General features: G+C 36.8%; 1 protein-coding gene across 10 annotated transcripts in view; it reads left to right on the top strand.

The window, feature by feature from the left end:
* The window catches only part of ROBO1 (roundabout guidance receptor 1), a 1129831-nt gene that overhangs the window by 1103779 nt on the left and 10416 nt on the right, over positions 1-15636 (top strand). For all 10 annotated transcript variants that reach the window (XM_019839543.3, XM_045036748.1, XM_045036754.1 and 7 more), the window contains 2 exons: positions 6442-6848; positions 9929-10081. In XM_019839543.3, the coding sequence (XP_019695102.3) occupies positions 6442-6848; positions 9929-10081 (560 nt within the window). The remainder of the gene's footprint in view (positions 1-6441; positions 6849-9928; positions 10082-15636) is intronic.

The following is a 15636-nucleotide window of genomic DNA, read 5'->3' as shown; positions in this document are numbered from 1 at the left end:
GTTTGATGAAAGGAGTCTGATACCACAGGATAACTAGAGTTGACTTACCCCCTGCTGCTTTAGGGGGATGAATACTTACATGAATTCAAAATGAACATGCATAATTGGCAAATGTATTGGTTACCTGCACTTAAAATCCTATTTAATGATTTCCAGCCTTTTTTAAATGATGATTTTCAGTCTATGAAGGTATTAAGAACTTTGTTTTCAAGATTGTGGCTGGAAATAACACTGGACAGTAATAAGAAGTAGGTGTGGCCCATTAAACGACAGTCACAAAAAACTACAATGGCTCCTTTATCACGCAGTTATATTCTACATGTTTACTATAGAAATATTTGATAATACAGATAAACAAAATGAGAATGCAAAAGTACCAATGATAGGTGTCGTCAGAAATAGTCACTGTTAAGACTTCAGTAAAGATCTTTGCAGTTTCTCATCTCTGTATATACTTACATTGCTTTGAATTTGTGACGTGCACATGTTATTTTATAAGCTACTCTTCACTGAATGGTGTATTTTTCCACATCAATACCTTTTTATTTAGATATTCATATTGAACAAAAGCATTCTGTGATTTACTTAAACAATTCCTTAACATTGGAATTTAAGTTACGTCTACATTTTTGATACAGTGCTGTAATTCTCATCTCTAGTTAAGTCTTTGAGTAACACCTCCTCTCAAACCCTTGACCTATTCAGATGCCTGCCCCATCAGCGGATGGCTTCTGTTTCTCATCATCCTGCCACCCCCCTAATGACGTACTCATTAAAGATAGATAGCTATTTCTCTACAGATTTCACTCTGAGCATCAGACCCTTATATCCAAGTACTCGTTCCTATAGATTTCAGCTGCTTAAATATCACTGAGAACAATACACATATCTCCAGCCATAAAGGCACTTTCCTACCTCCGACAGCCATTTTCTCTCGCCTGTATTACTGTAATGGTCCATAAGTGGTCTTGTTGCCTTTAGCCTTGCCCCTTCTTCAATCTAATCTTCCTGCTGCAGACTGTGCAGAGGCATTTTTCCTAAAATGCAGCACTGATCAAGTCTCTCCACTGCTTAAAATCTCTCAATGGCTTCCCATTTCCCTTAGAATAAAGGCAAGATTCCTTAATGTAGCAATCAAAGCCCTTTGTGATCTGACCCCTGCATGCCTTCCCATCCTTATTCATCACCACTCACCTCTTCTCTGTTCATGGTGCCTTCACTCTAAGTTTCTTCTAGTTCCTGGAATGATCAGTGTTCTCACCCACCTTGAGGTCTTTCCACATGCCATCCTGTTTTCCGGGAACACCATTATCCTCACTCTTTTTTGGAACTAACACTTATGTATCTTTTAGATCCAAGATTAAATGGTAGAGGCTCTCCACAGAATCTTTTTCTGATGTCCCAACTCTGAGATAGGAGCCTATTCTATGTGTTTCCACAACACCTTAGACATCCTCTGTTTGTGGATACCTTATTATCATTGCACACTTAATTAATTGTTTGTCTCCTTTACTGGATTAGAAGCCCCTTCAGGTGAAGAACAAATCTACTTATTTAGCAGAATTTCTAACATGATGCTTGACTTCCGCTTTCTATTGCTGCCTAACAAACTACTCTAAAACTTAGTTACCTAAAACAACCATTTTATTTTCCTCACAATTCCATGAATCAGGAATTCAAAAAAGATTCACCTGGGCAATTCATCTCTAATCCACATGGCTTCATTTGGTCTGTTGAGGCTGGAAGAGTCACTTTGAGATCAATTTTTTTACTCATGTGTCTGATATCTCAATACCCTGTGGCTTCTCTCTGTCTCTACCTCAGGTCTCATCTGTTACGGTCTCTTCAGCCGTAGACCAGGCTTCTTGTAACATGGGGACCTCAGGGTTGTGGCACTTCTTACATGACAGCAGGCTTCCAGGAAGGCAGGAAGAGGAAGTTTCCAGGCCAGTTAAAAGCCACACTTAGAACTGACACAGTTTCCTTTTGCTGTATTCCATTGGTCAAAGTGGTCACAGGGTCCACCTGGATTCAGGAGTATAGAACTAAATTCCCTCTCTGGATGGGGGAGTGGCAAGTTCTCATCCAGAAGAGCATTTGGAATGGGAGATATTGTCATGGGCATCGTTGCAAAATACACTCTGCTGTGGCCTGATATATAGTTGGCTCTATTAAGTATGTATGCCTTAAAATCATATCCATTTATGACTCGAGTATAAAGCATTCCCCAGGCTTTTTTTGCTTCTGATTCCTTTGGTCTCTGAACCTAGCAGTCCTCACTGTAATAGGGGCAGAGTGAATATTTAAAGAATGAATTCATTTTTTACTGTTTATTGATTAGGGGCATAAATAAACAGTATGATGTATATTAATAAGAAATTACTGAACTAAAACCATTATATCACTGCAACATTTAATTAAACATTTCAGACTGGTTTTAATATGGATATTGCCATCCTGGCATTCTAATGAGCTTGTAGATGTTCTCTTCTTGTCTAATACTAGGTAAACTAGGTGACCAACATAATAGTAATCTTTCTTCTCCCTTTTCAGACAGTAACTATGAAAATCATATAATTAAACTTATTTGTGTATACTGTTTCAAAAAGTGGTCCTACTGAGTTTACTGTAGTCGATATTTAGCAAAAAATTCTCAAGTGGAAAAAGTAATTTTCAGGTGGGCTAAGAGGTTTACCGATGTCTTATTAATATAGACAAACTGAATATGATACATTTGGAAAGAAAAGACAGTAAAAAGGCAAAGGAGAATTAAATATCTTGTCTATTTACTAACTGGGTAGTGGTTAATTCTACAGAGTATTGAAGCTACAACAGTTTCAGAGAAAAGCTCAAAAGTATACATTTCCCCCTTTGTCTTTTGCCTGGTAAATTGTATGTGGTGAACTATATAAACACCTGCTTTCATAAATTAATGGCATTGTTTCCTGTCTTCTCTCGAACATGTTTATGAAGACATCATTTTTGCAGGAGCCTAGAGTATTGTGATTTGCAGTCATATACTCGTACATTATTTCAGAAGATGTTGAAACCCCTCAGGGAGAAAAATCTAGAGGGTTGAGGTTCATTTGTGGCAAGTCCCACTTGAGTGCGGCATCTTGAAATAGCTTTTTGTTTTCAAATAGAATATATTGCATATTTCAAACTGTACATGTTTATCACACATTCCCTGGGCTTGCCTTATTTACAGATGGTTTGAATAAATTTTTCTCTCTTTCCTCAGCATTTGCACAGGGATAGTAGTTAAAAGCCAGGCCTTGTTTAACATGGAGCTCCTTTTGCTGTACAAATGTGAATTATCCAAATACAACAATGCTGGCTTCCTTTCATAGTGAAATTGGCTGTTCTACATCCCTTTATTGATGGTCAGAATAGTCCCCTTTGTGCTAGAAAGTCTTACATGTCTTTAAAAAAAGAAGTTTCTTGTGGTATTTTGGATGTGCATGCTGACAAAGACTGTAAATTGACTTTTAAGTATGGTATTTTATTGCAGTCCAAATTAAACAAAGATTTTCCTCTTATGTGTACAACACAGTCCATACTGAAACAATTATCCATTTTAATCTCTTAAATAATTTCAGCTTTGGCATATTCTCCATATTTCTTTTATTGCCACACACAGATGCATTAGAAACCACCCAGAAAAAAAAATAGCACATTAAAGAACTGTGTACTTATGTACATATATGTGTGTGTGTAAATTATTATGTTACATATCATATGTATGTATATGTATATGTGTGTATATGTGTATGTATGTGTATATGTATGTAATAACATCATTCCTAGAAGGAAGGTGTTAACCTGAGAAATGAAATGTGGGATTAAATTCTATATTTGATACATACTAGCAGTGGGAATTTGGGCAAGGTCTTTAATTTTTCTGAATTTCAGTACCTCATGTGTAAAATGATAATAAAAGCAGTTCCGTGGAAAGCTATTGTAAGAATCAAGTGAGTTGGGGCACCTGGGTGGCTCAGTCGGTTAAGAACCTGACTCTTGATTTCAGCTCAGGTCAGGATCTCACTGTTTGTGAATTTGAGGTCCACATCGAATTCTGTGCTGACAGAATGGAGCCTGATTGGGATTCTCTCTGTCTGTCTGTCTGTCTCTCTCTCTCTCTCCCCACTTGCCCCCGCCCCCGCCTCTCCCCTGCTCTCTCTTTCTCTCTTTCTCTCTCTCTTTCTCAAAATAGATAATAAACATTTTTTTAAAAGAATCAAATGAGTTAGTATTATAAAATATACTTAGTTACAAAACAAGTGCTCAATAAATTAGTTACAGTATTTTAATGATCACTTATTTTTAATGCTTTCTATTTGTGTTAACAAAACATGTTGATTGAAGTGTCTCAATTCAGTGAATTAAAAAGCACAAAACGTTTTTCTTTGAGCCTCTGCCATCTCACCCTCAAAACTGTGCTTTATTGAACTTCCTTTATTTCACTACAGTAGGTCCCTTAGATTTTGACCAGATCCTCTGTGACTTTGTTTGTTTGCTTTTTTTTTTTAAATTTATTTAAGGCCCAATCTTTTTTTTTTTTTTTAATTTTAATTCCGGTATAGGTAATGCCCAGTGTTATATTAGTTTCAGGTATACAATATAGGGGTACAGCAGTTCTTTACATTACTCAGCACTCAGCACCCGCAAGTGCCCTCCTTAATCCCCATCACCTATTTCACCAATCCCCCCCCCACCTCCCCTTTTCTAACCATCTGTTTGCTAACCGTCTGTTAAGAGCCTGTTTTTCGGTTTGAATCTTTTTTTTTTCCTTTAGTCATTTTTTTTGTTTCTTTTTTTTCTTAAATTCCAATTCTGTTCATTTTACAACTATAATCGTGCACTTCCAGACATCCTTTGCAGATAGTATCTGTCTGTGGTTATGGTGGCATGGAGTGAGAGGGCATTCCCTGCTTTTAACCACTTTCATCCTCCTCCCTCTTCGGGATCCATTCTCCTAAAGGTAAGGCAAGGAAGAGGGAACTTAAAAAAGGACAAGGTAGTTGAAGATCCAGTCTTCTCCTTGGTTAGCCCCGATGAGTATTTTATGTCATCTGGCTTGTGAGTATTATAAGAATGGTGAGGGAAATGGGCTGGCACCAACTTCCTCCCTGATGAAGGACTCAATCCTGGGCAGCATCTCTAGGCATTTGTAGTCCTTGAACAATTCAGCCACATCTTTAGGTGGATTACCAGCCAGTGAAATTCATGCTGTGTCTTTCCTAGCCCCCCGAACCGTGGAGGTGACCAGATGGCACTCGATCCTTGTCTTACACTCCTCTAGTGCTTATGCTCAGGTTGGCAGACTGGTGTGGAATCTATCCTCCTCACTTCTCAAAGGCACAGGATTTGAAAACGTATTGTTATGACCCTTCCAAATGACATTGTCCCTTCTGTCATCTCTTTAACCTTGCTTAGAGAGCATTGGGACTGTTGAGTAAGACACTGACCAAGCAGTCGTTCAACTAGAAATCACTAATGTCTTCCTTTTTGTCAGACACTTTTGTAAATTAGGAGTTAATCTCTGGGAATTCTCCCCCCCTCCCCCATTGGGAATAACTTCTTTCCACAAACCTTACTTCAATGAAGTCAGAACACCCTCTGTCCTCTCAGTCATCTTTGCATCTTATACTCACTGTGGGTGACGGTGTCAGATGGTGGTAGAAGGATACCTGATGTTGTTCTCCAGATCTGTGGAGAGACGACTGAAAGTAGTTATTGGTAACTCTGTGAACTTAAACTGTACAATACCACTCACATTGTCCTCAGCTTTTGCCCTTAACTAATTCCAGTATATCAAGAAAATACCTTTAAGCTTTTTTATTTAACAGACAGGTGGAATAATGGTGAAAGTGATAGGCTTGAAAATAGCTAATCACCTTTGGTGTATAATTAATTCAGAGAAAAAATGCTCTTGGCATGCATAGCCTTTTATTTTAATAGAATCTAAAGGAAATTGTCATATGCTGAATGTGTAATTGTTCCATCCTATGAAATTCTACTCTCTGTAGTCAGAACAGATGAGTCCATTTGCTTGGAATGGTAGGAGTGGAAATGAAGAAAAGGGAAAGAAACAGGTTTATGGAGCAATCTGTTTCAGAACTGATGTCTGTTGTCTTTGGTAATAATAATCTATCAGTAGTATTCAATAAGCTTTAAGACAAGTACATAGGCATATGTTTCCAAAGAATGTTTTACTTCTCCTTTTTTAATTGAATATAATCCAAAAGATAAAACATAAGGAGACTTACAGGTAGCTGAGTATATTCTGTTAACCTTGAATTAAAAGAAAGCCCAGCTTGGTTAAATTAGCTTCACAGAAGCAAAGATCAAATCAGTGTACTCGTGAATTTCTTGGATAATGTATTTTGTGTATGTCCTAATAACGAGCTGAGCCAAACCTGTTTATTCATCTTCCTGCAGACGGCAGCCTGTGAGTCCCCCTCCGCCACCACGACCGATTTCCCCACCACATACCTATGGCTACATTTCAGGACCTCTTGTCTCAGATATGGATACGGATGCTCCAGAAGAGGAAGAAGATGAAGCAGACATGGAAGTGGCCAAGATGCAGACCAGACGGCTTTTGTTACGTGGGCTTGAGCAGACCCCTGCCTCCAGTGTAGGGGACCTCGAGAGCTCTGTCACTGGGTCCATGATCAATGGCTGGGGCTCAGCCTCAGAGGAGGACAACATTTCCAGTGGACGCTCCAGTGTTAGTTCTTCCGATGGCTCCTTCTTCACCGATGCCGATTTTGCCCAGGCAGTGGCGGCAGCAGCAGAGTATGCTGGCCTCAAAGTGGCACGTCGCCAAATGCAGGATGCCGCTGGTAAGTTGTGCACTTTTTACCAAGTTGGAAAAGGAAACTCGGTATGTTTATGTCACTTGATAATTACCGCCTATGATCTTGCGTCTGATGTGAAATGCAACTATTACTACTGTCTTTTATTTGCTGCCTAAGGAAACTAAGTTTCAAGAATATGACATAACTCAGTTATTCCCTTTCTCCTGACAAGATAATTTTTAAATCTTCTGGTTTATTTTTATTTAATAAATCCTGTATGTGAGTGGCACTCCCTGGGAAGTTCTTGTTTTTACAAAAGTCGTAGCAGATATGTATACGGTTTCTTTAGGTTTGCCTATAGTCAGCTGAGGTTTGTGTTACACGATTTTTTTTTAAGGTGCAAAAAGCAACCAAAATAGAATTCATTGTGATAGTTCTCTTATACTGTTATCTAGGAGAAATAAATAAATTTCCAGAGGGGGAAACGCCACCATTGGAAAATGGGCTATTTGTCCTTAACTCCCATGCTCTTCATGCCCTCTCAGAAGACTACTTTAATGAGAAAGGTAGAAAGATGTGTGTAATATGCATATATTTTCAAGCATACATGTTTCATATTTAAAGTAAACATTTTAATCTAATAACTTGGAGATAAAGTTAATCCAAGTGCTCGTGTATTTTTTTCTGTTTTCTTTTTTCATTACCAGTAGCCTGTTTACAATGATCATATACCTATCCTTATGTTTTGACCCATTTTTATTTATCTCCTACTCCCAACCTTGAGTAAATAATATGGAAAGGGAAAGAATTTAGATTTAAGCCAAACATTTATCACATAACATTTATCTCCATAGAATGTAATATATGCATATATATACATATTTTACATTCATATACACATTGTGTGTATATGAATTTCTGGTAGCCAAAAAAATACAAATATTTGAGTAAAATAATGTAGCCAGCAAAACACATTTCACAGAAATAAACAACTATCACAACATATCAGTAATTGCTATCTTGTTTTGTTGTTTTCTTTTTCTTAATTTAGTAATTGTCACATAGGTACTTTGCCCTGTTCTCTTCAGATACTGGATTGGTCATTATTTTTTATCATTTATTGAATATATTCAGAGAAAATAAAGTTATTTCTATATGTTATTTATCAGGAATGTGTTGTGGGGGGAAAAAAAGTCTAATAATACCTTTCGACCTTTTTTGTGGAACATGTATTTATTTCAGCCATGCTAATATTTTACGAAATTCAACCAAATTTCCCCTTTTTTCCCTCAGTAGCTACTAAATATAGTAAAATAACTATCCATACCTACCTATCCTCCTTAATAAATAACATCTAACTGTATACATAGCTTTTATTTCTTCTTATTTTTTAATCCTCTATTAAAAAAAAAAAAGAAAGTGAAATTAAGCCTCCCAAACTACTGCTTTCAGATTGCATTAAGGGTGTGTTTCAGTTCATTAAATCAACAAAACACTGAAATAACATCAAAAATTCATCTGTAAACGACCTTACGCCTCAGGGTCTATGAGCAGTAGATGGCTTTACACAATAGAATGAAGAATGTGCTCAGTCCCAGACCTAATTCTCTCTTTTCATGGGTATGTAACTTTAATTGTAATAGTCTCCATCATGGCTAAAGAGAGTTTGGTTTAATATTTTATTGTATTGTAATTTAGTGGCACTTCTGGTTTTCGTTTGACTCATAATTATAATGAACTAAACATGCGTTGGCCTCTGCCTGTTAAGATGGTCTTTTCAAGAAGGGGTGCTGCTTTTCATATGACTTGAAGTTAATATGAATGAACAATCCAATCAAATTGCTTCTCACTTGGCCACATTAGTGTATATTATTTAATATGCTTCAGTTAGCATTTTTAAATACATTGGTTTCACTGTATGGGGCCTGTCTATAGCCAAAAGACATGTTGGCTAGTTCAGTTTGAAGTTTCTTGTAGTACAACAAAAAATTCCGGATTTGTGTGTCTGGAATTTCTAGAAACCAAAATAATGAAGGTCAAGTATAGGGCCACAATTTCCCTTGCCGTTATGGATTAAATATGTTGTGCCGTTGTAATACAACATGTCTGTAAGACAGCCAGAAAATTGGAGAGGACTGAGATGTACCATGTCTAACTAGCAAATTCAGTTATCACTGGTACCTGCAAATATTAACCTCCCCCAAAACAAAAAAAAAAAACAAACCACCTCTACTACTACCAAAAAAAATAGAAGTTTCTGGAGGGGTCACTTTAAGTATCCAGAATCAGCAAGTAAACATCTTATCAAAGAAAAGAGCAGAAGTAATTTTAGACGAGTCTAAGTATGTGAGCTACCTTAATTTCAGGCCTCCTTAAGATAAATACCTCAGAATGTATTAAGCTATTGGGAGTCTGCCTTCAAAGAATAGCATATCTATTTAATTAAAATAAGGGAAGTATTTAGTACTGTTCATTCTTGGAATATGAATTTCTTTTTTTAATTTTTTTAATGTGTATTTATTTTTGAGAGAGAGAGAGCACGAGCAGAGTAGGGGCAGAGAGAGAAGACAGAATCCGAAGCAGGCTCCAGGCCCTGAGCTGTCAGCACAGAGCCTGACACAGGGCTCAAACTCACAGCTATGAAACCATGACCTGAGCCGAAATAGGGCACTTAACCGACTGAGCCACCCAGGCACCCCTAGAATGCAAATTTCTTAAGGAGTCTGGCTATTCCCTTGAGAAAGCAATAGCCACTGAATATACTATGCAAAAATTTAATTAATATCTTTGTTTGCTAATAACATTTTAGTGAAATTAGTTGGAAAAATAATTGGGTTGTTTTTCTTTAATAAGTGGTATCAAGAACTTTAACAGAATAAAAGTACTACAGTTAAAAAAAAAAAAAAAAGACTGGCAAATGCTCTCTGCGCATTTTTTTTTTCCAGTGGATGGGTCAAGCAAAATGACAAAAATCCTATTATTTGCTGGATTAGTTTATTTCAAGCTATTTTTAGGAAATTAGGGATGCTGCTAGTTGCACTGTTTTCCTTTTATTATTATTGTTATAATTAAAATTCATTGATGAGTTTGGCTCTGATTTTTTTTTCCTTTTTTTTTTTACTCAGGCCGCCGACATTTTCATGCATCCCAGTGCCCAAGACCCACAAGTCCTGTTTCTACAGACAGCAACATGAGTGCTGCGGTAATACAGAAGGCCAGACCAGCCAAGAAGCAAAAACACCAGCCAGGACATCTGCGCAGAGAAGCCTACACAGATGGTAAGTCCATTGAAACGCATGAAAACATCTATGAATCTCGCCTATTTTCCCTGGCTCTCTAGGACTAGAAAATGCATCCACTGGCATTAGAAATTACATTTAAAATTCATTAATGGTAAGCTGCATATTCCTTATCGAAATGCTCGACTTTGGTATCTTTGTTAAGCATCTCTAGTACTTCTAATGATATGGTTATTTAAGAAACTAAGAATAGTGTATACTTTCAATATTTTTAAGAGGTTATTTTTGTAGTTGCAAGCAAATAGACTTTACTGTAGCTGAAGTAAGACAGAGAAGCAGCCTTCATCACATTCACTGGTAAATCTTCCGAAATATCCTCTCTCTTTTTTTGCTTTGCTTTTGGAATTTGGCATTCAAATAGAAAACAGTAAACTTATTTGAATGTTAATTCTGGCTATAGCGGTGTTACAGTTTATTTTGTGCACCGAAGGGCAAATCGAATCATCTCCTTCATGCCTTCACATACAATATCGACTCTCACTGAAGAGGTAACGCTTGTATTCTCAAGGGAGCACAAGAGACTAATGCAAACATTGTGATGTTGTCTAGAGAAAGCCTTTAATGAAAGTGCCTCAGGTGGCCCAGCATTTATTAAACCGCCACCTTCTCGTTTTATAAACAACCCCAAGGGCTTTGTTGAAAATTCATGTAAGATAAATTCTCTCAGACTCACCCATCTTGTCAAGTTTGCTACATTTACTAAAGGGGTGGGGAAAGAAGGGTGTCACAGACATTGTCCCACACCTCCTGGTCCTCTCCAACCACAATCTGATTAGGACTTTCATTACCAGTCAGCAATTTTTCAAAAAGGGCATCATTTGCCATTATCATATGAAAGCCTAATATTATAGATCCTTATCCGAGGTTACAAGGAGGGTTTTCTGAGGCACTTTTCCCTGTGATTCCTGCCACTTGACAGAAAAATTTAATACAAAGCTCCCAGCATGATGAGCACAAGTAATTTTGCAATGAGTGGCTGTCCATGCTATTATCTGTACTTTATTCAGAGTATTTTCTCTCACTAGCATCTATCTGATATTAGACTACATTAAATACTGGCATGACACAGCGCACCTGGGCCTCCTGGCTTCTGCCCAGGACTCTTTTGTCAGTGAAACTGAGCTGTCAGAATATTATCTGATTTTGAAGGGTTATTACAGTGGCTTTGTGAACGTTTGCCTCTGTGAAGGGACAAACACTAGGTGTAAATCCCCAAACTCTATCGGCAGTTTCACATTTATGGGACCCCTGTAATGGCATTTTACAAGTTTTATAGCTGTCCTATCAGTTTTTATTATCTGGGAGAGGGCGCTCCTGACTGAAAAACTGGAAAACTGGTCGAACATCAAACCTTGATATAAACATATCTACGTTAAATACGTAAGGGAGAAAATCTGGCCTACAGCTTTGTGTAGCTCTTTCTACCTCATTCTTTACACTTGTTTTCAGGGACTTCTGGCGCTCAGTGATGCTTTTTCAAAATGTTTTAAATAATGTGAACATGCCGAGTTAAAGGGCATGGTAACAGTTACGAACTACACTATGCTTGAAAACTGTGATCTGTATTTATTGTCCCGCATTCTGCAGTACTTTTTTCAATGTGCTTAATAATTAAATATGAATTCTAACTCATCCCGGAATAGTAACGGTTAAACTGAATGATGAAACACCTAAGTTATTTTTTCAAAGTTAATTTTAGAATACCAAAGAACTACATTGAAATGGTTAAAGCCAAAACATTAATTTGAAATGTTATTTGGATTTTTCATTGTTTCACAAAAGCGATTATGCAAAATTATCACGGATCGAAAGTCTTGTAGAAGCCAATAATTATTTTCCCAAAGTCATAAAAATAGATAAAATGAGGAGATATGACTAAAGTTATTTTTACAATTTTAGCTTTAACTTCCTTTCAGCATTTTGATAACCATCTGTCTCTTAGTGATGTTTATTGTACCAAAAAGTCTTGAGTTTAATTCTGGACACTTTCTGATTTGATGAAGAAAAAAATACCAAAATATGTGTGTTACTTTATGCATATCCCACAATACATATTGATTAAGTAAAATCAAGTAAATGCAAATACTTTTTTATGCATCGAATAAGAGAAATGCACATAGTCTTGTTAGCAGTGGCTATGACATGGAAACCAAAGTCATTTTCTCAGAAATTATTTTCTCAAAATACTATACTGCATTGTTTGAAGAAAAAATCATAGACTATTTCATGAAGAAACTCAGTGGCAGACACAATTTGTACAATTTATTAAGAAAGAGAAAGGGGAGGGGAAAAGAAAGAATTTAGAGTTGCCAGTTGTTAAAATGTGCATTAAACATGAGGCACAAGGGTGGCTCAGTTGGTTAAGCATCAGACTTTGGCTCGGGTCATAATCTTCCCGGTTTGTGGGTTCAAGACCCGCATCAGGCTCTGTGTTGACAGCTCAGAGCCTGGAGCCTGCTTCTGATTATGTGTCTCCCTCTCTCTCTGCCCCTTGCCCTCTCTCTCTCTCTCTCTCTCTCTCTCTCTCTCTCTCTCTCTCTTCCCCCCTCTCTCTCTCTCTGTCTCTCAAAAATAAACATTAAATTTTTTTTAATATGCATTAAACATGTTCGTAAGACATGGAGGGGTTTTTTTTTAATTTTTGTTTTTTGATGATTAAAATCTTAACTATGATGGATGAGTTTGATGACTATCAATAGAATTTCTTTGTTAACTATTTTCAGAATATAGTATAATATATCAGTCTTGAGTTTGTAGTGTCTTTACTTTGTAAAATATGCTTCAAATTATGTACTTGCTTCGTAGAACTTTTGTAAACTATATATAGAAGGCTAAAGAGTGGCTGTGTCTGAGCTGATGAAGAGTAGTTTACTATGATCCTTGTCTGTCAACTATATTAGTTTCTAGGGCTGACATAACAAAGTGCTATAAACCAGTGACTTAAATGATGAAAGTTTATTTTCTCACAACTTTGGAGACTAAAAGTCCAAGATCAAGGTGTCAGCAAGGGTGGTTTCTTCTGAGGCCGCCTCTCTCCTTGGCTTGTAGATGGCCATGGTCCCCTTGTGTATTTAGTCAGTCTTCCTTTAATCTCTGTGTGTGTCCTAATCTCCTCTTATAAGGAAACCAGTTAGATTGAATTAAGACCCACCCCAAGGACCTCATTTTACTTTACCTCTTTAAAGATCCTGTCTCCAAATACAGTCTCTATCTGAGGCACAAGGGGTTAAGATTTAAACATGTGAATTTTGAGGGGACACAATTCAGCCTATAGTAGCCCTTGAGCCTCCTGATGGCACACGGCACGGTGACCGTACCTTACTCTGTATGTAAATACTACACCTCTTAGAGACCCAGGGAGTACTCAGTGTACAACAGAGTACTGTATGCTATAGTCACAATGACAGGCAGAATCTATTTACTTATTTCATATTTGCTGCTTACAAGTTTAACCCAGATGAAGGGTAGGATTAAAATATATGAATATTTATCAGTCAGAGTCTTTGCAAGTTAAAGCCAAGCATAAGTGCATTTCTAGGACCTTCTAATAGATTCTTCCCACCCCCTCTTTTCAACCCTTTCGATGCATTTACATACTTGATTTAAAAACCAAATCTACATTATTTCTCTAGCCCTACTTTTCATAAATTATAAATTCACCACCCTCTTTGGAATGATGTTATTTTGACTTGATTTATCATTAATTACAAGGTCTTGGGACTTTAAGCGGTTAAGTAAATAGAGTGTTTGATCTCCATAGCGAGTTAATGCTGGCAGAACTGTCTACATGCACGTGCTTTACATATTACTTTATATACATTATGTTGGTATTTGGGAAGTATTACAGAAAGAATGATGTTTATATGATTATATAAAGAGTCTGTACATACATATAACATGCCCACGATCCTGTTTGTTACTCTTGCTATGAACTGGGTGAAAGTACTATTTATCACTTTGTGAAACATAAAGTTGTTCATAATATAATAATCCCTGCTTTGACTCAATGATCATTTTATAATACCTGAACAGTTTTATTTGGTAACCGATTTGTATAAGAAGCAAAACCTGCAAGCATTTACCTCTCATTGTCAATTAGATACAGAAGCAATTATATATATAGGAAGTTAGAACTCTTAAAATTACCATTGGGTTCTCTTCTCATTTTCTGCCTGTGTCATAGAGCTTCTGGAAATAGATTGTGTCTCGAGAGTCCTGTATTCCCAAGATTTTGTATGATCTTATAATAGTGGTAATCATTAGCTTTGGTATCTGAGGAGCCCAGACATTTTATGATTTTATGATGTGGCAGTTACTTTGTGCCAGCTTGATAGTCTGTGTTTGCAATTTGGGGTTTAAATCTGTAGCAAGGAGATGGTGCAGAAATGAGCCTGCAGGCACTCACTCCATCTGCTGCCAGGTATGCTCTCAATTAGACTTTTCTCCTTCTTTCATTGCCAGTCCCAGGCTCGGTCTGAACATAGAACCACTCTGCCTTGGGTCTCTTGGCTTTGAGCCACTAAGGACAGTCTATTTTTTAGCTCTCTCTTTCTGGTTATTTTTGCTAAACAAGTAGCAGATGAGGGAGGACTCTCATGATGGTACCTTTTTTTTAAGTATCGTTTTTTTAAAAAATCCATTAAAGTAGTGAAGAGGAAAATCAGGCACAATGGCACTGGTAATATATGTTGTAAGACAAAAAAAAATGTGATTTAGTAGAATCAAGAGAAAGTTAGTACATTGGCTTTTCTCTGGCCACCATTTTAGGTAATGTTTAGAGGCTATTTATATGAAACTAGAACATAATGAGCCATGAGAACTAACAACAACAACAAAATGCAGGTAAAAGATGGACGGACCACTTTTAATAATGGAGTCCTAAGTAAAATAGCTGGTAGGAAGACGGTACCTCAAAATTTCTGCTTTCAGAAACCAATACAGTGAATTCCGATGCCTTGTTTTAGCATGTAATGTCAAAATAACATTAGTTTAAAAAAAGTTACTTTAGGGATAAAATTAATTCTTTTTTAAAAAATATGAGAATAAGAAACACTGATTGTGTCCTAGAACTCTTAATTTGCTATTAAGAATTTCTAAGAATATTTTAATATTCAAGAATTTCTCATGCTGGCATATGTAAATGATAGTCAACAGAACATTGTCAGTAATGGTAAAACATACAGAAACAACCTAAATATTCCTCTGTACGGATTGGCTAAATAAATAATGATATACTCATAAAACAGAGGATTATACGAAGTTTTCAAAAAAAGAGGTAGAGCTGTATGTACACATAGGGAAATGTATACAACTACACAGGTGAAAAAAGTGCAATTCTCCTTATGTCGATAAGAGAGAAAGGCTACATATTTTCACGTGGTACTTTTTGCCACCACATAGGGGTGAGTAGACTGGCACTGTACCACCAAGGTGTGGCCAATTTATATAGTCCCTGATGTGAATGATGCTCCATGGAATTATGCAACACAAATATGCCTGATTTGTGTGTCTAAATAATTTCTGGAATGATCTAT

Source organism: Felis catus, chromosome C2, assembly GCF_018350175.1.
Source record: "Felis catus isolate Fca126 chromosome C2, F.catus_Fca126_mat1.0, whole genome shotgun sequence".
Taxonomy (NCBI): Eukaryota; Metazoa; Chordata; class Mammalia; order Carnivora; family Felidae; genus Felis; species Felis catus.
Note: the sequence above shows the minus strand (reverse complement) of the source record. Positions and strands in the feature narration are given on the sequence as shown.